The 24,362-nt window shown below is 39.8% G+C and overlaps 1 protein-coding gene across 3 annotated transcripts in view; it reads left to right on the forward strand.

Annotated features, from left to right (window-relative positions):
* The window catches only part of TGFBRAP1 (transforming growth factor beta receptor associated protein 1), a 58,490-nt gene that overhangs the window by 24,483 nt on the left and 9,645 nt on the right, over positions 1–24,362 (forward strand). For all 3 annotated transcript variants that reach the window (XM_030569772.1, XM_030569780.1, XM_030569789.1), the window contains exons 5-7: positions 11,144–11,226; positions 21,918–22,259; positions 24,290–24,347. In XM_030569772.1, coding sequence (XP_030425632.1) covers positions 11,144–11,226; positions 21,918–22,259; positions 24,290–24,347 — 483 coding nt within the window. The remainder of the gene's footprint in view (positions 1–11,143; positions 11,227–21,917; positions 22,260–24,289; positions 24,348–24,362) is intronic.

The raw sequence follows: 24,362 nt of genomic DNA on the forward strand, positions 1-24,362 counted from the left end.
CCAGTGGTGGGCAAATGAAGTTTGACAAACTGAAAGGGAATTTTAATCATGGCTTTATACATGGCTTTGATAAGTCTAGTACCCAATGAATAGGTGGGAGAAAGATGTCTTAGATTCAACAGTCTACAAATATTTGAGATGGCTGAGAAGTATTGCAGGGAAGACCAGACTTCTGATTCCCAATATATCGGAGGTAGAAAATAGGCAGGAAAAAAAATCAAGCTCTTCTTCAAATCATAAGCAAACCAAGACTGGTAACCCGAGGACAATGTCACGTTATATTTAACACTTTTCCATGCCATGAGGCTAGATAACTTCCCCTGTACTGCTTTCATTTAAGTTATATGGATGAAGTGTGGGAAAGACCATATCTCACTCTGTTCATGCCACATATTTAACTGCAATCCATTATTTAAAAATAAAGATGATTCAAGACTTCTGCAGCTGAAAGTTTTTCTCAAGTTATACATTTTTACAGTTTTTTAGAATAAATCTTCTGTTCCTCCGTACTTTATGTAAGATAACAACAATCTTCTCCAAGATTTACCAAATTATTCCACGTAGGCATCTCAAACACTTCAGTACATGCAAGCAAATGTGACTTTCACAGTTGTCCAGACATCTGAAGAAAGTGTTGGGATTTATCCACTGCTTTGTCTAGTACAGTTCAGTTCAAATTTTAAAAATTGTCCCAAAATTGCAATGAAAGTACATTAAATATGGGTAAAATCAGATGCTCAGTAAACCATTTCTATTTCCCCTAATTGTTAGCATGGAGACAACCAATTACTTTGAAGTTGTTGCTTAAATCTCTAGTACGCTACGTAGAATAACTGTTACTATAAGGTATCAACACAGTGTGCATGTATGAAAACAAATGATATCCTTGCCCAGACTTGACCTGTATCCCTTCAGTTTTTTCAGGGTGAGAAGAACTTTTGTAGTTAATTCTTTCTTCATATTCTGGACCCTGGGTTTTGGGCTTTTTTTATTGCAACATTGCTCACATGTGTTGTACCCTTTCATTTTAACAGAATTGTCTTCCAAAAATTCCTTCAGACTCAGGCTAGCGCTCTCAGCCTTGGCTTCTAGCCATGGGTTATTTAAAGATCAGACTGCAGCTTTTTAAAGGGATCACAAACCTGTTTTCCCAAAACCATTTGAAAGATTAACATCACAAAGAAAATAAAGATATTTATTTATGCTGTGTTCACGAATGGGATTCCAATTCTACAGCTGAACTAGAATCCCCAGATAAATGGGTTAGTCATGTCATGTATAGCTGACATGTGGTGTTTAGTGTATAAAGAAGGCTGCATCCTTCCCCTCATTAAGAAATGCTTTCCTAATCTGTTGCTTTTTCTTTCAGTTCTGAGTAAGGGCATCAGGTCAAGAAATAAAGATTTTGCTTCCTATACAGAATATTTTTTGTAACTGCTCTTAAAGACCTTATCCTTTTTTTACTGTTTATATAATTTAAATGTTCATTAAAATGTTTCCATGATGACAGAACAATATCCTAATATAAAAGCTTAACTATATTTACATAAAACTTTGTCTCAGGTCATTGTGGACCAGTTTTCATGAAAAAGGAAAAGGAAGCAAGCAAATGTATGAAAAATTGCAATTGCATTTTTTTCTAAATTCTTTAAAAATCTTAACATATAGTCTAATAGGAATTAGTGTCATTTTCCGATAGGAAGTCTTACCAATTGGAATAACTTTACTGAAGCCAAAAAGGAGAAATTATTCCAAGTTTAGCACACCAGATTTAGTAAGATAAGAGGTAAATCATCAGTAGATCTTTTGTTTGGGCATTTGAGACATAATTTTTCCACACAGTCCCTTCCCTCAAAATAACCAACCACATACCTTTTGGCTTCATCCTACTTAGATAATACAGCTGTCAAATCACCCAATGCTGGATTATTGTGTGATAGCTACTGTTTAAGACCTTAAAATAGAGAGAGAACACAGCAGCTTGTTCTAACTTTGGAAACTTCTACTTGACTAAGGAGCCAAGATGATGATGATGAATTTGGGTGGATGTGTGTACTATGCTGAGAGGTTTCTCCTTCGATTTTATAAGGAATGTGTTTCTCATTTTTTTTGTGGGGGGGAAAGTTGACTTGACAGTTGATGTGGACCCAGTCTCTGCATAACAATGACCAGAACAAATATCCACTTCCATTCTGTAACAGCATATAGAATTTTGCCTCAAGAATGACTTCAAGAAAAGTAAATTTTTGCCTACTCACTAATCTGATTGTACTAATCAACCACTCCTTTTAATCCACAAATTTAGATTTCTAGCTTTAGTGTTACTCCTAAATTCTAAATTCAAATGTTTTTTCCTTTATTTGAATGTTTCTCCAAACTTCCATTTCATTTTTTAGGCTCATTATCTTTATAGTTCTTAGTCTTCTGAAAAGACTAAAAGAGCTTCTATGTTTAACAAGTCTGAAAACAAACTTGATACATTGTTTTAATGCTTTTAATATGAATAAAGCCAACTATCCACAAGGAAAAACTTCTCTCCAGAACTGATTCCTCAGGAAGACGTTCATGGTGAGATGGGGCTGGGATAACCGAAGTGGTGGTTTCTCACCTATTTGCAAAGTTAATTAGCATCATTTTATTTTAAAAAAATAGTATAAACAAGCAAAGTATGATGAGGACATTGTAGAAGAAAGGGACTCTCTCAAATGGCCTCATTCTAAATAGATACAAGCATCCACTTTTCAGGAAGAACAAATCCGAACAAAGTCTATAGATGAATTTAAAAATTAGTTGAAAACACTGATAGGGAAACAGGAAGTCAGTCTGTAAAGTTTCCACCCTCCTCATTCAGTAACATCAAAATAAAGTTTAAATAGAACGTAAGTCATCTTGGAACAACTGGCTTCTTCTACAGTGTAGCCTTCTGAAAATGTTATCAAAGAGCTGATGTTTGGAAGCAGCAGCAACCTTTCCACTCTTTGATTATCTGTCATTGCCACAGTCAAAGTATCTGTTTAGTTTTGCACAAGAGGCCCTGCTGGGAAAGAAATTTGTAGGAAAATTCAGATTAAAAGGAGTATTTTCCTCATCCCTTTATAAAACTTTTTACTAGCAATATTACCAAATTTTGCACCAAGTGTATTTTCTCTTCTCCCTCTAGAATACCCAGCACTCACTTTCTTGGCATGTTTGAGTTTTTTTTTTTTCCCCAGCATTTTGATCTTCCTTTCCATTCTTTGAACTGTAAGCTTGCAAACTGCAAATTCTTTTTTCTTTCAAAAGTGTTTTTTCCAACTTCTTGTTTTAGCCTTGCTGTCCATTGCCACCTTGCTATCTTAAGAAAGAGGCTAATTTAATGTTGGTCATTTTATGATGGCAGACATCAAGGGAATCTGTTAGTAGCATCTCCTACCTGCCATTGTGGTTGGACAGAGAAGAGGCAGACAAGGCCACGTGTTTCAAGGCCTACACGCTAGGAGCTGGCACCCTCTGTTTAAAATGCTTTTCTTCTTTGTGGTCATTTTTTTTTTCTGTGTTGATTTATCAATGATGATAGCCATATTTCCCAAAGACTGTATCTAAACAAGTCTTGGGACAAAAAGTGACTGCTTCTACCATTGCTGAGAACAGGCTCTGTCTCTTGACATAAATGTGTCACCCAGTTTAAAAAAAAAAAAATCAAATGCATTGCACTTTATACATGACTATGAACATGTTTTGTTGGACCACTCAAATGCAAGCTTTGTTTTAGGAATGTTTCTGGTGCACATTCCTTTGCCTGAATAATTCTTCATTATTTGTACAATATAATTTTACCAAATATTAAAATCACCTGTAGACTTATAAATATGAAATGTAGCTTAAATGGTCATTTTCCTGGAAGTTAATAACTTCTTTGAAAATATACAGACTTAGCAGAGGTTGGGAAACACATTCTTCTCTGTAATGGTTACAGTATTTTGATTCTGTAGGACAGGTGAATTGTTATTCAAACAATTGCAAGTACAGCAGCCTGTTCTCTTACTATTCTGCGCTGTCCTCTGGATATTTTGTTTGACCTATTTAAAGTATAGCAGTCTATTTTAAATATCCAGTTTTTCACCTCATTTTTATTTAGTCTTAGTAAATTTGTCCTTGTCTATTGTAGTTGCAAAGAGCAAGAGTGTCTGTTCCTTTAGGTTCACATAAGGAAAAATAATGTGGAATATTCTTATAAGGTCCTTACAAAATACATCCACAAAACAAAGAAGTTAGGAAAAAAGAAGCATGTAGGGTAACTTATTCTGTAGCAGGTTGTATTTTGATGCCTCTTTAAAAAAAAATAACATGTACTATAATATGCAGTTTTCAGCAGCTGGAAAAAGGCTTGATGATAGAGAGAGAGCAGCTGCTTGCTTTTTGTATTTTTCTAGAGATAAATGCAGAGCCAATAGTGTTAGTAGCTGGCTAAATAAATAAAATTGATGTGAAATTAACATTTATATTACGATGGGTTTTTTGAGTGACATGAATACAGTTTTTGTTGGTGGTGTTCTTCACTGGTACCACTAGTCAGTCGATAACCTTCATTGTGCCTTGGTATTCCAAGATTTATATTCTGGTTCATACATGCCCTCAGTTTTAGGGATGCCTGAAATACAGCACTATGGAGAGGCTCAGTGGCATGTTGGAAAAATGACTTCTGAAACTGAGTCGTCTTGCCTTTGTTAGTCACTGTTAATTTACAAACCTTTGTGTTCTAAATGGTCTTCCAGAATGAATAAACCCTCCCCTTTTACTGGGTTCACTGAGTGCACGAGCCTTGGCAAGTCAGTCAAATATTCCATTATAACCAAAGTAGATAAAAATTGTTCTTAAAAGTTTTTTTGATACAAATTAAATACATTTTTCTTTATAATAAACATGTTTAAAATTGAACTTGAAATTGTTAGCCTGTGTTAAGGCCTAAATTTACTATATTTAAATAAAAATATGCCGCATAAATGAGCCTTCAAATTTTAATGAATTAAAGGCTGCTGCTTTTTTAGTTATACAGAATCTGGGGGGGGGAAATTTCTTTAACTTCTTAGGTCGACTCAAGCTTTATATATGTCACAATGTCTTGTATTTCATTAAGTATATATTTGCTGTCTTGGCAATGGAGTGAATGCTGTCTTTTTGCGGATATAGGAACTTTCTGTTGTGCAGAAAAGCTTTTGACCTAAATTACTGTATATACGCGATCATAAGCCGGTTAATTTATAAGCTGACCCTCCCCCCAAGATGGATAAGTAAAAATGGAAAATTTTTATAACCCATTCATAAGCCGACCCTATAATTTAGGGGTCAGCAAACTTTGGCTCCCAGGTCATTAGGATAAGCTGCTGGCGGGCTGAGATGGTTTGTTTACTTTAAGCATCCGCAGGCATGGAGGTAAACCTAAATAAAGAAAGTGTCCCAGCCCAGGTACTTACCCTGACGGGCTGGGCCAGCAACTGGTGGGGAAATTTTTTGTGAGGGAGAAGCTGGGAGTCAGGGAAATAATCCCTGTGACCACCCTTCACATGACTCCAGCCCGGGGCCCCCACACTCTTCCCTTCCCACCTTATCTGGGGAGGGCATAGGGAGGATGTTTCTGACCTGGCTGGAGCAGCTGTGGTGGACCAGACCAGACGTTGTGGCCACAGCCTGCCAGCCCCAGCGCTGCAACTGCTTTGGAGGCTGGGGGAGAGCAGCGGGGCCAGAAGTGGAGATACTCTGGCCCCTCCTCTTCCCTTCTGGCTGTGCTGCCTCTCGTTGCTAACTCTGTTTGGGAGAGGGGCTGTGTCCCACCTCTCCCTCTCTATACCTGTTCATAAGCCGACCCCCTTCTCTGGTGCTTCCCTTTTTTACTAAAAAAAATTTGTCTTATGAATGAGTATATACATTACTTTTGCTTTAACTTTTTCTAGCAGGTGTATAGAGAAAAAATTTTTTTGAACTAGTTAGCTTGAAGTTGAGACACAGGTTGGAAGAAGAAAACAAGTTTTCTTGCTTTTTCAACTCCCAATCTTAAGAATAAAAAACAGGTTGGGGAGAAAATGAGATCTGCTAGTTCTCAAAGGACATGGGGCCAGATTTTCAAAGGGTTTAAGCATCTACAGATGCAGGCAGGTCTCCAGTGGGATTTTCAAACCTCCTTAGCAGGATAGATGTTTAACTACCATTGATTTCAATGGCAGTTGGGTACCTTGCCCTGCTTGGGCACCTTTGAGAATCCCATTAGGCTCTGGTCTACGTCTTTAGGCACTTGAATACCTTTGAAAATCATGCCCACGGTGACCAGAAACAAGCTATCAATTCACTATTTACAGCGTTTGCTTAATAAACCAGTGTTAAATTGAAATTTGATACTTTATGTATCTAGTACACCTAATTTTAAAATGTTTTTTATATATTTTAACTGAATTCCAATTTCTGTTCAAATATCGCTTGACACAAATTGAGAGTAAAAAAAAAATTTTTACTTAGTAAATAAGAAATGCATCATCCACCATTGTCTATCATAAAAAATTAAGGCTTTGAATACATGTGTTTTAAGGATATAACTGTTTAAATGTATAGGGATAGTATACCCTCTCAGCAAAAAATACCGAATTTGGTTGTAAATCAACTTTTAATAGTTATATCAACCAATGAGAATGAATCTTGCTTTAGGAAAATAACTGAAAAGTTGCATATACAAAATGTAAATCAAAGTTTCTTGTTTGCTGATTTAAATCATGATTAAAGTCGGTTACTTGAAATCACTTTGTAAATCAATCCACCCTGCCATAGGCCTCCGATTCTTGTGCAGTATCTTTCTGCATGCAATAGGTTGTTGAGGATTTTCCTAGCTACTTCAGTTGAAAATTGGAGCTGTTAGCACTGTGTGTGTTGACAGCTTTCATAACACTGTTTAGAGCTTTGTGTGTAAAAATCAATTTATACCAATGAAGCTGGCAGATTATCATAAGTGTAGATGCTCCTGGAAACAAGAGGAACCAGCATCATGTGACCACCAGCAGGTGTGCTGCAGATTGCAATTTGAGAAGTATATTTGTCTCTGTATTTTCAGTAATACAGAGTAATACTTCTGTTAATACAGGGAATACCTAAAACATTGCATATACATTTATCATTATCTAGTGACCACTAACTCAACATTTACCTTAAAATATACTGGTCAGTTTCACCTCTGCTTTTATAGGTGGGGATGGGTTAATTTAAATAAATGCTTTTTCTCTGTTTGAAAGTGTATGCCAAGTATGTAAAAATCTTGAAAATAAAACTTCAGAAGGAAAGTTATAATAGAAACACTAGAAGACCCTTAGTTTTGTAACACCTTCTAGTTATAAGGTCTGGCTCTTCCTACCTGTCTGCATGCACTCTTCCTTTTTTTTTCTTCCCCCTTTTAAGTAGGGCTGTTGATTAATCACATGAGTTAACGGCTATTAATTCAAAAAAAATTAATCACAATTAACCTCGCTGTTAAACAATAGAATACTAATTGAAATTTATTAAATATTTTTGGATGTTTTTCTACATTTTCAAATATATTGATTTCTATTACAACACAGAATACAAAGTGTACAGTGCTCACTTTGTATTTTTTATTACAAATTTTCACTGTAAAAATGATAAAAGAAATATTTTTCAATTCACCTCATACAAGTGTGCAATTTCGTGAAAGTGTAATATACAAATGTAGGTTTTTTATTGTTTACTTAGCTGGGCTCAAAAACAAAAGTGTCAAATTTTAGAGCCTGCAAGTCCACTCAGTCCTATTTCTTGTTCAGCCAATCCTAAAACAAACTAGTTTGTTTACATTTATGGGAGATAATGCTGCCTGCTTCTTAGTTACAATGTCACCTGAAAGTGAGAACAGGTGTTCGCATGGCACTTCTGTAGCTGGCACTGCAAGCTATTAAAGTGCCAGATATGCTAAACATTCATATACCTCTTCATGGTTTGACCACCATTTCAGAGGACATGCTTCCATGCTAATGATGCTTGTTTAAAAAAAAAAATGCATTGATTTTGTGACTGAACTCCTTGGGGGAGAATTGCATGTCTCCTGTTCTGTTTTACCTGCGTTCTGCCATATATTTCATATTGTTCCATTTTCAGATGATGACCCAGCACATGTTGGTTTTAAGAATGCTTTCACATCAGATTTAACAAAGCATAGAAGGTACAATGTGAGATTTCTAAAAATAGATATAGCACTCAACCCAAGGTTTAAGAATCTGAAGTGCCATCCAAAATCTGAGAGGGACGAGGTCTGGCACATGCTTTTAGAAGTCTTAAAAGAGCAACACTCAGATGCGGAAACTACAGGACTCAAACCATCAAACGGAAAATCAACCTGCTGGTGACATTTGACTCAGATGATTAAAGTGAACATGGGTTGATCCACTCTGCTTTGGATCATTATCGAGCAGAACCAGTCATCACTATGAACGCATGTCTTTTGGAATGGTGGTTGAAGCATGAAGGGACATATAGACTCATAGACTCTAGGACTGGAAGGGACCTCGAGAGGTCATCGAGTCCAGTCCCCTGCCCTCATGGCAGGACCAAATACTGTCTAGACCATCCCTAATAGACATTTATCTAACCTACTCTTAAATATCTCCAGAGATGGAGATTCCACAACCTCCCTAGGCAATTTATTCCAGTGTTTAACTACCCTGACAGTTAGGAACTTTTTCCTAATGTACAACCTAAATCTCCCTTGCTGCAGTTTAAGCCCATTGCTTCTTGTTCTATCATTGGAGGCTAAGATGAACAAGTTTTCTCCCTCCTCCTGATGACACCCTTTTAGATACCTGAAAACTGCTATCAGGTCTCCTTTCAGTCTTCTCTTTTCCAAACTAAACAAACCCAATTCCTTCAGCCTTCCTTCATAGGTCATGTTCTCAAGACCTTTAATCATTCTTGTTGCTCTTCTCTGGACCCTCTCCAATTTCTCCACATCTTTCTTGAAATGCGGTGCCCAGAACTGGACACACTACTCCAGTTGAGGCCTAACCAGTGCAGAGTAAAGCGGAAGAATGACTTCTCGTGTCTTGTTTACAACACACCTGTTAATGCATCCCAGAATCACGTTTGCTTTTTTTGCAACAGTATCACACTGTTGACTCATATTAAGCTTGTGGTCTACTATGACCCCTAGATCTCTTTCTGCCATACTCCTTCCTAGATAGTCTCCTCCCATTTCTATGTGTGAAACTGATTGTTCCTTCCTAGGTGGAGCACTTTGCATTTATCTTTATTGAACTTCATCCTGTTTACCTCAGACCATTTCTCCAATTTGTCCAGATCATTTTGAATTTTGACCCTGTCCTCCAAAGCAGTTGCAATCCCTCCCACTTTGGTATCGTCCGCAAACTTAATAAGCGTACTTTCTATGCCAACATCTAAATTGTTGATGAAGATATTGAACAGAACCGGTCCCAAAACAGACCCCTGCGGAACCCCACTTGTTATACTTTTCCAGCAGGATTGGGAGCCATTAACAACTACTCTCTTGAGTACGGTTATCCAGCCAGTTATGCACGCACCTTATAGTAGCCCCATCTAAATTGTACTTTCCTAGTTTATCTATAAGAATATCATGCGAGACAGTATCAAATGCCTTACTAAAGTCTAGATATATCACATCCACCGCTTCTCCCTTATCCACAAGGCTCGTTATCCTATCAAAGAAAGCTATCAGATTAGTTTGACACGATTTGTTCTTTACAAATCCATGCTGGGTATTCCCTGTCACCTTACCACCTTCCAAGTGTTTGCAAATGATTTCTTTAATTACCTGCTCCATTATCTTCCCTGGCACAGAAGTTAAACTAACTAGTCTGTAGTTTCTTGGGTTGTTTTTATTTCCCTTTTTATAGATGGGCACTATATTTGCCCCCTTCCAGTCTTCTGGAATCTCCGCCGTCTCCCATGATTTCCCAAAGATAATAGCTAGAGGCTCAGATACCTCTTCTATTAACTCCTTGAGTATTCTAGGATGCATTTCATCAGGCCCTGGTGACTTGCAGGCATCCAGCTTTTCTAAGTGATTTTTTACTTGCTCTTTTCTTATTTTCTCTTCTAAACCTACCCTCTTCCCGTAAGCATTCACTATATTAGACATTCCTTCAGACTTCTCAGTGAAGACCGAAACAAAGAAGTCATTAAGCATCTCTGCCATTTCCAAGTCTCCCGTTACTGTTTCCCCCTCCTCATTGAGCAGTGGGCCTACCCTGTCCTTCGTCTTCCTCTTGCTTCTAATGTATTGATAAAAAGTCTTCTTGTTTCCCTTTATTCCTATACCTAGTTTGATTTTATGAATCTTTAGCGCGTGTGGCACATAAATATCCTGCAATGCTGGCTACAGTAATGTTAACACTTGTTCTCACTTTCTGATGACATTGTAAACAAGAAGCAGGCAGTATTATCTCCTGCAAATTGTAACCAAACTTGTTTATCTAAGCAATAGGCTGAAGTAGGACTGAGTGGACTTGTAGGCGCTAAAGTTTTACATTGATTTGTTTTTTAACACAGTTATTTTTGTTCATAATTCTACGTTTAAGTTCAACTTTTATAATAGAGATTGCACCACCTAATACAAGTACTGTAAATTGAAAAATACTACTTATTTATTTTTACAGTGCAAATATTTGTAATAAAAAATAAATATAAAGTGAACACTACACTTTTTATTCTGTGTTGTAATTGAAATAAATATATTTGAAAATGTAGAGAATATTTAAATGCTATATTGTTTAACACCATGATTAATCACAATTATTTTTTTTAATCGCTAGACAGCCCTATTTTAAATTTTCAGGACAAGTCAGGGTATATGATATCTTAAGAATGTGATGCCAGATGGTGCAGTGAGCAGTTAAATTTGTCAATCTGGATTTGTGTTCAGGAGTCTTGACTAAAATATTCAGAAATTTCATGTAGGGAGTATTTTCAAAATTATCTTTGTTATTGAGTAAACCTGATTTTAAAATGCATAAGCTGAGGGTTTTGTATCATGTGCAATTCTATATCGTGCATTGAATGCTGTGTGAGGTTAACTATTGCAGTAATTATAGTTTTTGAATAGAGTCCTTTACACTAACAAACCTTTTTCCCCATCTTTCAGATAATGTACAAACGAATCTTGCAGCAAGCAGGTTTTATACACTTTGCACAGCTTCAGTTCCTAGAAGCAAAAGAACTCTTCAGGTAATTCTGTGTGTTCACAAAATGAAAAACACTCATGTTAATCGTCTTTAAACAAGGTTGCATGCTTGAATTTAAAGGCATTTCATAGGAATATTTTATAATGCAAGTGTAATACTGCTGTGGTAGAAATGGCTATAGTTGAAGAGGACCAAAATAATTTTGGAACAGCTTAATGACTTTATGAAGGGTAACCCATAATGTGTTAACTTCATATTTTTGTACCATAACTATAATTGACATTAAATACTAGGGCCCTGATCCTGTAATCTAATCTCCACTGTGTCCATGTGGAGACCCACTAATTTCATGCCCATGCAGATCAGCTTCTGATGTAGTGTGTGTTCTACTTTCTTAAATCTATTAAAACTGCAAAATATGGCACAGTGTCCACTTAAAATACTTGAATTGTTGGGCAGGAGGGAGTGGAAGGGGAGATGTTAGTGCTCTTCAATTGAGTAATTAGGAAGCAGTAACATTTCTGCATTAAAGTATAATCAGTTGTAGGTTATACTGGTGATACATAACTGCACTGTCAAATTTTTCTATTAAGCTCTTCTTTATATTCAGATTTGCCCTCTTAAACAGTGTTTGGTCTCTTCCACAAGATCTGCTTGCCATTTTTAAAAATCTCTACAAATCTTCCTGACTTTACTGTGACTTCGAAACAAAATGGCTGCTGACAGTCTTGTTGCTCTGTTCTCATTCCATAAGTGTGGTTAAAAATGATGCTGCTCACCCTGTTGGCTGTTTTTTGTTTTGTTGTTTCTGCTGTCAGCGTCTCCTACATTTCTGTGATGCATAGGCTGTTCCCCTCTTTGTAATTCTGGAGACTGTTCACTGTTGCAATGAAGTTCTGGCTGTCCCCACCCCTTCTTTGGCTTCGCACCAGAAATCATTCCAAAGCTGTATAGAAACTCCTGAAATAATAATTGTAAAACCTTAATACCAACCAGTGAGTTGTGTATAGAATGCTAACTGCCCTACAACTGTAGTAAAAAAAATAAAAAATTAAATGTTGTCCTTTGGCTAATGAACCCATGCCAAGGAGAATAGAATTGTGAGAAATGCTATTACAAAAAAGGAAATAAATGGGAAAGAAATTTCCCAACGTGCGGCCCAATGTTCATAAAGTTTTGTGATGTATGGGGAGTAGTGAACATTTAGCAGAGAAGGATAAAGAGAGTGAAAAAGAGAAGTCTCCTGAGGAAAATAAAGGCCTGAACAGATGGCTTACTTAGCTTCTGAATCAGATCAGTGCTCTGTACGTGAAGTGGCATTTATAGGCTCTGCAGAGTGCAAATTCTATCCTGACTGTTCAATCACCCGATCTTTGCTGTCCTGGGCTCAGAGTTCAGACTTAGAGCAGCACGTTGGGACACCCTTTCCCTAGCTATGCAGAAAAGCTCAACTAGGAGTTGCTGAGCACTTCAGGGAGAGAATCTAAGGACAAGGAGGACTCTATCAGGCCTACTCATATGTAAGTCCCTGGCCAGAAGAGATCTAGAACACTCCCAATATGAAGAGTGTTGTCAGCCCCTTGTGAGTAAAGAAAGCAGGGCTGCTAAATAGTTCTTTTCTCCCGAAGATTAATTGAAGGCTTCTTGCGAGGAGACTCCCATAAACAGTGAGACTAGAACCCAGAAGGAGAAGACACTGGAAAAAGGCAAATACAGTGTCCATATTTAAAAAAGGGAAGAAAGAGAACCCGAGGAACTACAGACCGGTCAGCCTCAGGTCAGTCCCTGGCAAAATCATGTAGCAGGTCCTCAAATAATCCATTTTTGAAGCACTTGGAGGAGAGGAAGGTGATCAGGAACAGTCGGCATGGATTCACAAAGGGCAAATCATGCCTGACCAACCTGATTGCCTTCTACAATGAGATAAGGGGATATGGAGAAAGTGGTGGATGTGATATAGCTTGACTTTAGCAGAGCTTTTGATACAGTCTCCAACAGTATTCTTGCCAGCAAGTTAAAGAAGTATGGATTGGATGAATGGTCTATAAAGTGAATAGAAAGCTGGCTAGATTGTCAGGCTCAGCGGGTAGAGATTAATGGCTTGATGTCTAGTTGGCAGCTGGTATCAAGCTGAGTGCCCCAGGGGTCAGTCCTGGGGCCAGTTTTGTTCAACATCTTTGTTAATTATCTGGATGATGGGATGAATTGCACCCTCAAGAAGTTAGCAGATGACACTACGCTGGGGGGAGAGGTAGATACTCTGGAGGGTAGGGATAGGATACAGTGTTTCCTAGACAAATTGGAGGATTAGGCCAAAAGAGATCTGATGAGGTTCAACAAGGACAAGTGCAGAGTCCTGCACTTAAGAAGGAAGAATCCCGTGCACCACTATAGGCTGGAGACCAACTGGCTAAGCAGCAGTTCTGCAGAAAAAGACCTGGGGGTTACAGTGGATGAGAAGCTGGATGTGAGTCAGCATTGTGCCCTTGTTGCCAAGAAGGCCAACAGCATATTAGGCTGTATTAATAGGAGCATTGCCAGCAAATCGAGGGATGTGATTATTCCCCTCTAATTGGCACCAGTGAGGCCACACCTGGAGGATTTTGTCCAGTTTTGGTCCCCCCATTACAGAAGGGATGTGGAAAAATTGGAGAGAGTCCAGCAGAGGGCAACGAAAATGATTTAGGGCGTGAGGGCACAAGACTTACAAGGAGAGGCTGAGGGAACTGGGGTTATTTAGTCTGCAGAAAAGAAGAGTGAGGGGGGATTTGATAGCAGCCTTCAACTACCTGAAGGGGGGTTCCAAAGAGGATGGAGCTCGGCTGTTCTCAGTGATGGCAGATGACAGAAAAAGAAGCAATGGTCTCAAGTTGCAGTGGGGGAGGTCTAGGTTGGATATTAGGAAACACTATTTCACTAGGAGAGTGGTGAAGCAGTAGAATGTGTTACCTAGGGAGGTGGTGGAATCTCCATCCATAGCAGTTTTTAAGGCCCGGCTTGACAAAGCCCTGGCTGGGATGATTTAGTTTGTTTTGGTCCTTCTTTGAGCAGGGGATTGTACTAGATGACCTCCTGAGGTCTCTTCCAAGCCTAATAGTCTATGATTCTATGTATCTAAAGGGCTCAACCTCTTATCAGGGCTCCAGAGATACCTCACCTTGGTCACAGGCATGGAGTGCAAAACGAGGGGGAAAGAGCCCCCTCCCTCCAGGAAGCACAGAAGAGAATGAGTATAAAATATCTAAAAGTCTCCTATTCTTACTCAGACCCCCATCTCCACTACTCAGGAGGAGGGGAAGCTTTCTGATTTGGTATCTCAGCAGGGCAAGAGGAGGAAAATGTTATTCCCTGATAAATTTGATACTACAGGAAAATGACATCTTCCATACAGATCTAACCCCATGTGGCAGTAGATGAGAAGACTAAGTTCAAATACCTGCCAAATCCCATCCTGAGACAGGAATTCGCTTCCATCTTCTTTTGAAGACATAATCAGGGATGAATGGGAATGCCCTAACAAGGGCAAGCATATGAGCAGGCATGCACTTAAGTACCATAAGGTACAAGAGCCAAAAAGTGCCATTAAGAAATATCAGAAGTAGATGCTCTGATGGTATCAATGTGATGGTCACATTGAAAGGGGTTTCTCTCCCAAAGAGACACCTGGAAGATGGAGGTCACCTTTAGTGAGGACTTTGAGCCTTAGTGGCTAGGGATTCTCAGAGCACCCAACTATCTGTTTTATGAGAGGTACAGTCTCTTGACTAGATGACCTACAAGTTTTCGGATGACAAGGCCCATCCTGACTTCAGTTCTGCCCTTACGAAAATATCCCTAGCAAAACCTTTCATTTCAGACGCCTCAGTGGACATTATGATTCTCAGCGAGGTCCACATCTGGTCCTGGACTGCTGTTGCTCACACCAGACAAACCCTGTGCTCATCCAAATTCATAGGCTTTCCCCTCTCTGGAAAAAAAAAAAAAATTGGATAAGATAGTGGCAAAAGGAGCATCCAAACCAAAGCAGACCTCCCATCTCCATACAGTACCTCAAAGGCACTACAAGCCCAACAACAGGGAGAAAAGCTCCTTTTGTTCATCCACATCACAGAAGTACCAAAAGGAAGATGGCAGGTAAGTCATGGGAAAACCATGTATCATGGATCAAAAGCAAAGCAGAAGTGATTGCATTGTATGGATTTTGCTATGGTACCAAAAGACTGTGCATCTGTCCTGATTTGAATCTAGGAGACAGAATATCCCACTCCTCAGGATGGTCTCTCTCAACAATATCTCTAAGAACTGGTTCCCTCAGAAGGAGGACTGTATTGCTTTTATATCCAAAAGGCATGATTTCAATCATCCCCATCTAATGTTTAATAGGACTGCCAGATTGGGTGATTGGATGAAATAGGGATGGAGTGGGGCCTTCTGGTTTCTTATGCAATGGTCATAATTCCACATCAAGTTGCCAGAAATTTCTGCTGAAGGTTTGAAACTGCACACCATTATACATGCAAGAGTGGGTGCTGGTTCCAGTCCAGCTACTGGAGTTCCAGATGTTGGACAGTCCTAGGGAGGGTCCACTGTCAGTGGTCTTTGTCTGCTCTGTGGTCCCTCAGGTACTCATAAAGGATACCAGCCTATTGGAGTGAAGAGCACATCTGGGTCCCAGAACAGTGCAAGGCACATGGAGCTCCATTGATAGGAATGAGAGCATCAGCCTTGTGAAAGTGAGTGGTGAAGCTTGTCCTGTGCAGGTTCCAGAGCCACCTCTTGAATCATGTTCTGTTCTGGTCCAGTCAGAGAGCAGCGGCATGCTAGCAAACCTCAACAACCAAGGGAGAACTCAAAGGTGGATCTTATGCTTGGAAGTGTTGGAAGTAATGGAATGGGCTGAGGAGAAACTAGTTCCATAAGAATAATAGAAAGTGAGAACTAAACGAGAAGGTAGACTGACTCGGCAGATCCACCATCAACAACTCCATCATGTCTGAATCTGGACATCTTCAAACTGATCTCATGGAAGTATGGCTTCCCAGCAGTGGATCTGTTTGCCAGTCACAAAAATGGAAAGCTGTCAAAGTACTTCTTTACGGAAGCAGATTCCAGGTGACTGGGGATAGACGCTGGTGGTTGAAGGGCTTGCTTTATGCATTCCACTGTGATGATTTTAGAGCTGCTGTGTATTAATCTATGCATAATATTGTAAGTGACTTAGTGAGGTCAAAACACTGTGTAATTATAGAATTCTTAGAATTTCCAGTGTAAATGTACTGATCTAACTTAATAGGGGATTGTGGGAAGACCAAACAAGACAGTTACCCAATAGATCTGACATCTGCACTTGAAAGACAGTAAAAGGCTCAAGCTGTTCGCTTCAAGAATGCGATGTCCAGTCTCTCATTGCTTGCAAACCTTATTTTGCCAAAGCTGGGAAGCTAGAAATCAAACACTCGAGTTAGACTCTCAGAGCGAGAATGAGATTGATTGTCAGAAACAGTCTAGGGAGCTAGGCTGAGTGAGAGAGAGAGGCCTGGTCTACACTACGCGTTTAAACCGATTTTAGCAGCGTTAAACCGATTTAACACCACACCCGTCCACACTACAAGGCCCTTTATATCGATATAAAGGGCTCTTTAAATCGGTTTCTGTACTCCTCCCCACCGAGAGGAGTAGCGCTAAAATTGGTATTGCCATATCGGATTAGGGTTAGTATGGCACAAATCGACGGTATTGGCCTCCGGGCGGTATCCCACAGTGCACCACTGTGACCGCTCTGGACAGCAATCTGAACTCAGATGCAGTGGCCAGGTAAACAGGAAAGCCCCGCGAACTTTTGAATTTCATTTCCTGTTTGCCTAGCGTGGAGCTCTGATCAGCACGGGTGGCAATGCAGTCCCAAATCCAAAAAGAGCTCCAGCATGGACCATACAGGAGATACTGGATCTTATCGCTGTATGGGGAGACAAATCTGCTCTATCAGAGCTCCGTTACAGAAGACGAAATGCCAAGCGTTTGAAAAAAAAAATCTCCAGGCTACACAGTGCTGCGTGACAAGCGTAACGGAAAGCCAAAGAATCAAATGGACGCTCATGGAGGGAGGGAGAGGGTACTGAGGACTCCAGCTATCCCACAGTCCCCAGCAGTCTCCGAAAAGTATTTGCATTCTTGGCTGAGCTCCCAGTGCCTGTAGGTTCAAACACATTGTCCAGCGTGGGTCAGGGTATAGCTCGTCAATTTACTCTCTCCCCCCACCACATGAAAGAAAAGGGAAAAATCATTTCTTGACTTTTTTCAATGTCACCCTATGTCTACTGAATGCTGGTGGTAGACACGATGCTGCAGCAGTGAAGAGCAGTATCCGCTTCTCTCCCCTCCCTGGTGGCAGACTGTACAATATGACTGCTATCCGTCGTCACCATCAGCCCGTGAGTGCTCCTGGCTGACCTCAGGGTGAGGCTGGCCGGGGGCACCTGGGTAAAAATAGGAATGATTCCAGGTCATTCCCAGTAGATGGTACAGAACGGCTGGTAACCGTCCTCATCATAGCAACTGGGGGGCTGAGCTCCATCAGCCCCCTCCCTTTACTGTGTAAAGAAAAGATTCTGTACTGCCTGAACTATCATAGCAGCAGGATGCTGGACTCCTCTCCTCCGCACCGCTTAATGTTCTGCCTGAACTATCATAGCACTGGGAGGCTGCCTCCCCCTCATTTTATCTCACTAACAAGTCAGTGTTTCTTATTCCTGCATTCTTTATAACTTCATGACACAAATGGTGGGGACACTGCCACGGTAACTGAGGAAGGTTGGGGGAGGAGGGAAGCAACAGGTGGGGTTGTTGCAGGGGCACCCCCCGTGAATGGCGTGTAACTCATCATTTCTGCGGGATCGGACACGGAGCAGCTGTGCTCTCTGATACACTGGTTCTCTAGTACACTTGCCCCATATTCTAGGCAGGACTGACTCTATTTTTAGAAACCATAAAGGAGGGATTGATTCAAGGAGTCATTCCCAGTTTTGTCTTTGTGCCCCCGGCCGATCTCAGCCAGGGCACCCATGATAGCAGCAGACAGTACAGAACAACAGATAACCGTCATCTTACTGCCAATTTACAATGGTAGCAGATGGTACAGAACGACTGATAACCTGTCTCTGCTATCATGCAAAAGCAAACGAATGCTGCTGTGTAGCGCTGCAGTAACGCCTGTTAGCGGCATCCAGTACACATAAGGTGACAGGAAAAAAAAATATATATAAAATATGCTGAACGGGCTCCATGGTTGCTGTGCTATGGCATCTGTCAGGACAATCAAGGGAAAAAGGGCACGAAATGATTGTCTGCCATTGTTTTCCTGGAGGAAGGAATGAGTGACAACATTTACCCAGAACCACCCGCGACAATGATTTTTGCCCCATCAGGCGCTGGGATCTCAACCCAGAATTCCAAGGGGCGGAGGAGACTGTGGGAACTATGGGATAGCTACCCACAGTGCAACGCTCCGGAAATCGACGCTAGCCTCGGACCATGGACACACACCGTCGAATTAATGTGCTTAGTGTGGCCGCGTGCACTCGACTTTATACAATCTGTTTTACAAAACCGGTTTATGTAAAATCGGAATAATCCCGTAGTGTAGACGTACCCAGAGACTCTGAAGAGGGAATCTTAAGCAGTAAGTTCTTTGCAGATCTAGCGAATGGTAGGCCTTCGGGAAAAGCTAGATATACATATTATCCATTTTTATTAGGGCAATCAAGAGATTAAAAAAGTCAATTGTGATTAATCGCACTATTAAAAAAATTGTGATTAGTCACGCTGTTCTTAATAGAATACCATTTACAATATTTAAATGTTTTTGGCTATTCTCTACATTTTCAAATATTAATTTCAGTTACTACACAGAATACAAGGATACAGTGCTCACTGTATATTTTTTATTACAAATATTTGCACTGCAAAAAAAAAATTTTAATTCACCTAATACAAGTAATTCAATTTACCACCATTCCAGAGGATATGCGTCCATGCTGATGACTGGTTTGACTCAATAACGATCCAAAGCAGAGTGGACCGATGCATGTTCACTCATCATCTGAGTCAAATACAACCAGCAGAAGGTTGATTTTTCTTTTTTTGGTGGTTCAGGTTCTGTAGTTTCTGTATCTGAGTGTTGCTCTTTTAAGACTTCTAAAAGCATGCTCTACACCGCGTCTCTCTCAGATTTTGGACAGCATTTCAGATTCTTAAACCTTGCATCAAATGCTTAGCTATTTTGAGAAATCTCACATTAGTACCTTCTTTGCATTTTGTCAAATCTGCTGTGAAAGTGTTCTTAAAGCAAACGTGTGTTGGGTCATCATCTGGAATTGCTAGAACATGAAATATATGGCAGAATGTGGGTAGACAGAGCCAGAGACATACAGTTCTCCCCCAATGAGTTCAATCACAAAATTAATTAATGCATTAATTTTTAATGAGTGTCATCGGCATGGAAGCATGTCCTCTGGAATGGTGGCTGAAACATGAAGGGGCATATAAATGTTTAGCATGTCTGACATGTAAATATCTTGCAGTGCCAGCTACAACAATGCCATGCAAACGCCTGTTCTCGCTTTCAAGTGACGTTATAAATAAGTGGGCAGCATTCTCTCATAAATGTAAATAAACGTGTTCATTTTAGCGATTGGCTGAACAAGAAGTAGGACTGAGTGGACTTGTAGGCTCTTAAGTTTGACATTGTTTTGTTTGAGTGCAGTTTTGTAACCAAAAAAAAAAAATCTACAATTGTAAGTTGCACTTTAACAATAAAGAGATTGCACTACAGTACTTGTATGAGGTGAACTGAAAAATACTATTTCTTTTATCATTTTACAGTGCAAATATTTGTAATAAATAGTGAGCACTGTGCACTTTGTATTTTGTTGGAATTGAAATCAATATATTTGATAATACAGACATCCAAAAATATCTAATTTCAATAGGTATTCTATTTAACAGTGTGATTAAAATTGCAATTAATTTTTTTTATTACAATTAAATTGAGTTAATCGTGTGGGTTAATTGTGATTAATCAACAGACCTAGTTTAAATGAATTATTACTCCTCAGAGTTCTTTGTTAATATGCTTAGTAAGGAATCTATCTGTCAAAAAAAAAATTTCCTGAATCTTTTTTGTTGTCTGCATTGTTACAGGCATAGTTGCTGACAGGTATTTTGAAATAAATAGCCAAAATAATTGAAACTGGTGTGATTATATTGACAAAATATGCAGAATTTTGCAGAATCTTTAATTTTTTTGGTGCATAATTCCCCTAGAGTAAAAGGGGCCGAGGTGGGGATGAGGTTATCGCTGAGGTTTTTAGAAACTGTATCTGATTGCTGTACTTCAGACATCAATACACTTCTTGCATTGCTTCTCAAGATAAAAGATGGGAAAGCTAATTTATGATGAGACTTAGCAGCCCCTGTTCTCTCGGAGCATTCTGCTTCCATCTCTAAAGGTTTACAGTATTTCTAGTCTGTCCAGTAGAGCATCTGCAAGTGTGGAAACCAAAACAAGAAAAAGTCCCGTCATCCCATGAGTAACGGTTGCAACTCTAATTTACTTCGGTTGGGTCCTCAAAACTTAGTGCAGTCCTCTGAGAGACTTTTCTACACTTTCTGGATCTGCTCTGTGAATATTAGCTTTGTTTAAACTTTGTGTCCAAATCAGACTGCTGTCCCAGGCATTGAAACCTTAACAATATAAGTCAGACCGATGTTTTAGACATCCTGAGGTGCTCTACAAATCGGAGCATATGCAGTAACTTCTTCTCCTAGCCAGACATTTTACTCTCAAAATATCCTTCAGGAATATTTTCAACCTTGGCTGAAAGAGCATCTCAAAGGAAAACAAGGCTTCAGTGAGCACAGGCAACACTCTTTCAACATTGGTAATTCATTCATTGTAACGCAGGTGGGTTTTAACACTCCAGAGGTCTGTACTTAATCTGCCATACACAACAGATAGTTGTGTATCTATAAATAGCCATTCATTTAATCAGTCTTTTGTTTGCTTGACTCTTTACCATATGTTGGCAACTATCCTCTCCATTCCACATACAAAATTTCTTTTAAAGCATAGAGGTCTACCTGAGGTTCTCTGTCTTTTTAAAGAAGAGCAAATTTAGTTGCTGGTGAAAGGTGCCAGGTGGGCTATCCATAGGACAGGTCACTTTTATCTACAGAACACACACTGGTGATTTCATTGTGCCTAGGCCCTGTGTGAGAGGATAGTTGAATGCATCCAGAGACCAGCACAAATAATATAAAGTAGTATCCCATAAGAGCTGGACTGGGGCCAGCAACTAATTTCACATTGGCCACAGCTGTCAGATGTTAATTTGTCAGTACTTACCTGATATGGATTCATACCAGTTACCAAGAAGTGAAAAGCTGATCGTCCCCTGACTAGTCCCCCTGAATCATGAAGTTTTCATGCCCTGGGACACCTATGTGGAATGACACCAGAGTTCTCCTGTAGAACTAGAAAAATCCCCAGACTTGTTCTGGGGGAAATGTCTCTGATAGTAAGATTAATAAAAAGTAACTTTCAAAAATTGACAGTTTAAACCATGTCTTTGTACTGAAAAGCATGTGTGCAGACAACCTCAATATGGCTTTTTTTGTGTGCCTATGTATACTTTTTCTTTCTTTTTTGCTTCATTTAGTTTGACACTGTAATTGCAGAAGCGGCCAGCTGGATGTCCGGGAGCTGATCTCTCTCTACCCCTTCCTGTTGCCTACTTCCTCTTCATTCATACGGTCTCATCCGCCTCTTCATGAGTATGCTGATTTAAACCAGCTGACCCAAGGGGACCAGGAGAAGATGATGAAGTTCAAACGATTCCTCATGAGTTATTTGAATGAAGTCCGCAGCACTGAAGTTGCTAATGGCTACAAGGAAGACATTGATACAGCTTTGCTTAAGTTGTATGCAGAGGCTAATCATGAAAGCCTTCTGGATCTACTGGTTTCGGAGAATTTCTGTCTTCTAACAGACAGTGCTGCCTGGCTGGAGAAACACAAAAAGTGAGACATTTCATTAAATAGATCACCTACTCTGGGGTGGGAGTGGGAGAAATGTTTTATTTTTGGTCTGTACGTTTACCAGTCACTTAAGGATTTGAATCCATTTCTCTAGATGTCCCAGTCAGATGAGGCTTACTTTAGTTTGTGGTGGTGGTGTGTGCACAAATGGCAAAACAGCATATTTGACTATTTGTTTTAAGAGATGGACTGGAATGTCTGGGTGGAGTTGAAGCTCAAACTTGAGGTGCATTGGCAGAGCTGTGTGTAGGGAGCTTGCAAGCCAGCAATTTTATGCTGGTTCAGGCAAGTACAATTTGAACTTCATTTTCAAACTTGTTAATGTTGAAAAGGAAAACTTTGGGGGGGGAAATTCCCCTTGAGGTTAGGAAACTGTTTGATTGCATGGTCCCTAGGTGTTTCTAGGCTTAAAGGACCTCAGCTGTCATTTGATACTTCGTAGTAGTGGTAGGCTTGCCAACTTTCTAATCACACAGAAGCGAACACCCCTTCCCCTTCTTCAAGGCCCTGCCCCCGCTCAGCCATTCCACCCTCCTTCCATCGCTCACTCTTCCCCACCCTCACTCACTTTCACCAGACTGGGGTAGGGGGTTGGGGTGCAGGAGTGGGCTCCAGGCTGGGCCAGGAGGTTAGGGTGCATGGGGAGGTGCGGGGTCCCAGCGGCGCTTACCGAGCTTCTTAGGAAGCGAATGCCCGATCTCTGTGGCCTCTAGGGACCTGGTGGCCGCTTCCAAGGGCCGCCGCACGGAACTAGGAGCCCGCCTTAGCCCCGGATCCCCACTGCGCCACTGACCAGACTTTTAATGGCTGGGTCAGCATTGCCCCTTTTCGAACAGGCGTTCCAGTCAAAAACCGGACACCTGGCAACCCTAAGTAGTAGTTAAAACTAAATGACTTGTGAAGTATTGAACAAACGATAGGGAGACTGGTATGACCCCATGTGATCTGAGAGACAGTATGAAAATTAAAAGTGGAACAATAAGAATAAAATGTTTCTTTGTTGAGATCTTGCGCTGAGAGAAAAGTACATGAACAGAACTACTTAGTACATGAACAGAACTACTTTTAAGTTGAATTCTAATTAAACCTGTAGTTAAATTATTTAGTAGTTAACTTTAAAACTTCCACTTTATTCACTGGTCAGAAACTTAATGTTTGAATTCTGAAATTTGATATTTGTTTTCTTGCTGGTGCTTCCACTGAATTGAGAAAGGAAGAACAGTTATGAGAGTCTCAAAGGGGTTTATTTTGGAATACCTTAGAAGGGGGGAGGACCCAGAAGAGAATAAAAATGTAGAGAATCAAGTGCTTGACATTCAGCAGTGTTCAGAAAACTGTATATGTTAAATGTACACAGAAAAAGTGTGAAAACTAACTTTAAGTAATGTGTCTGCATCTTTTTCTATTTTTTCCCTCTCAGACCTCCAAAATTATATTACACAATAGTATAACATAGGGTAGGCTGGATTGGGAGTTTCAGTTGTGATTTTCATTGGATTTAAGAGTGTTTTACTGTTTCAGTTGTCCAATAAATCCACTTGATGACAAAGACTTTACATGACTAACTTTAGTTGGAATAAATATGAAAAGTAGAATTTTAAACCCATGGAAATAGAGAGGCATTATAATGGAAACAATGGGAAGCCATACTGTAATAGAATAAATTTTAGAACATGGGAGACTCTTGTTCAGAACTGCGTATTGCTGTGTCTTGACACTAGTCTACATTGCAGTAAAGAAAATCAGATTTTTTTTTTAAAGAGGAGATAGAGTTTTATTAATACTATAGTGTAAAAAAGAGGTTTTGGTTGAAGGACAGCTGTTAATGAATTAGAATTGCTCCACTGATACTTAGTATAGAACTTTGTGGATAGGTGAATTCTAAAATGAAGGAAAGCATGAAATGTATGAAGACAGTAAACCACTGCTCTTTATCCTTTACAGTTTGTACCATATTAAAATGATAAAGAGGATCTAAGAACTTAAATGTTCATACATTTTTTAAAATACAGGTATTTTGCACTTGGACTCCTGTATCACTACAATGGTCAAGATGCTGCAGCACTTCAGGTTAGAATGACAAAT

The sequence above is a fragment of the Gopherus evgoodei genome, chromosome 1, assembly GCF_007399415.2.
Source record: "Gopherus evgoodei ecotype Sinaloan lineage chromosome 1, rGopEvg1_v1.p, whole genome shotgun sequence".
NCBI classification, from domain to species: domain Eukaryota; kingdom Metazoa; phylum Chordata; order Testudines; family Testudinidae; genus Gopherus; species Gopherus evgoodei.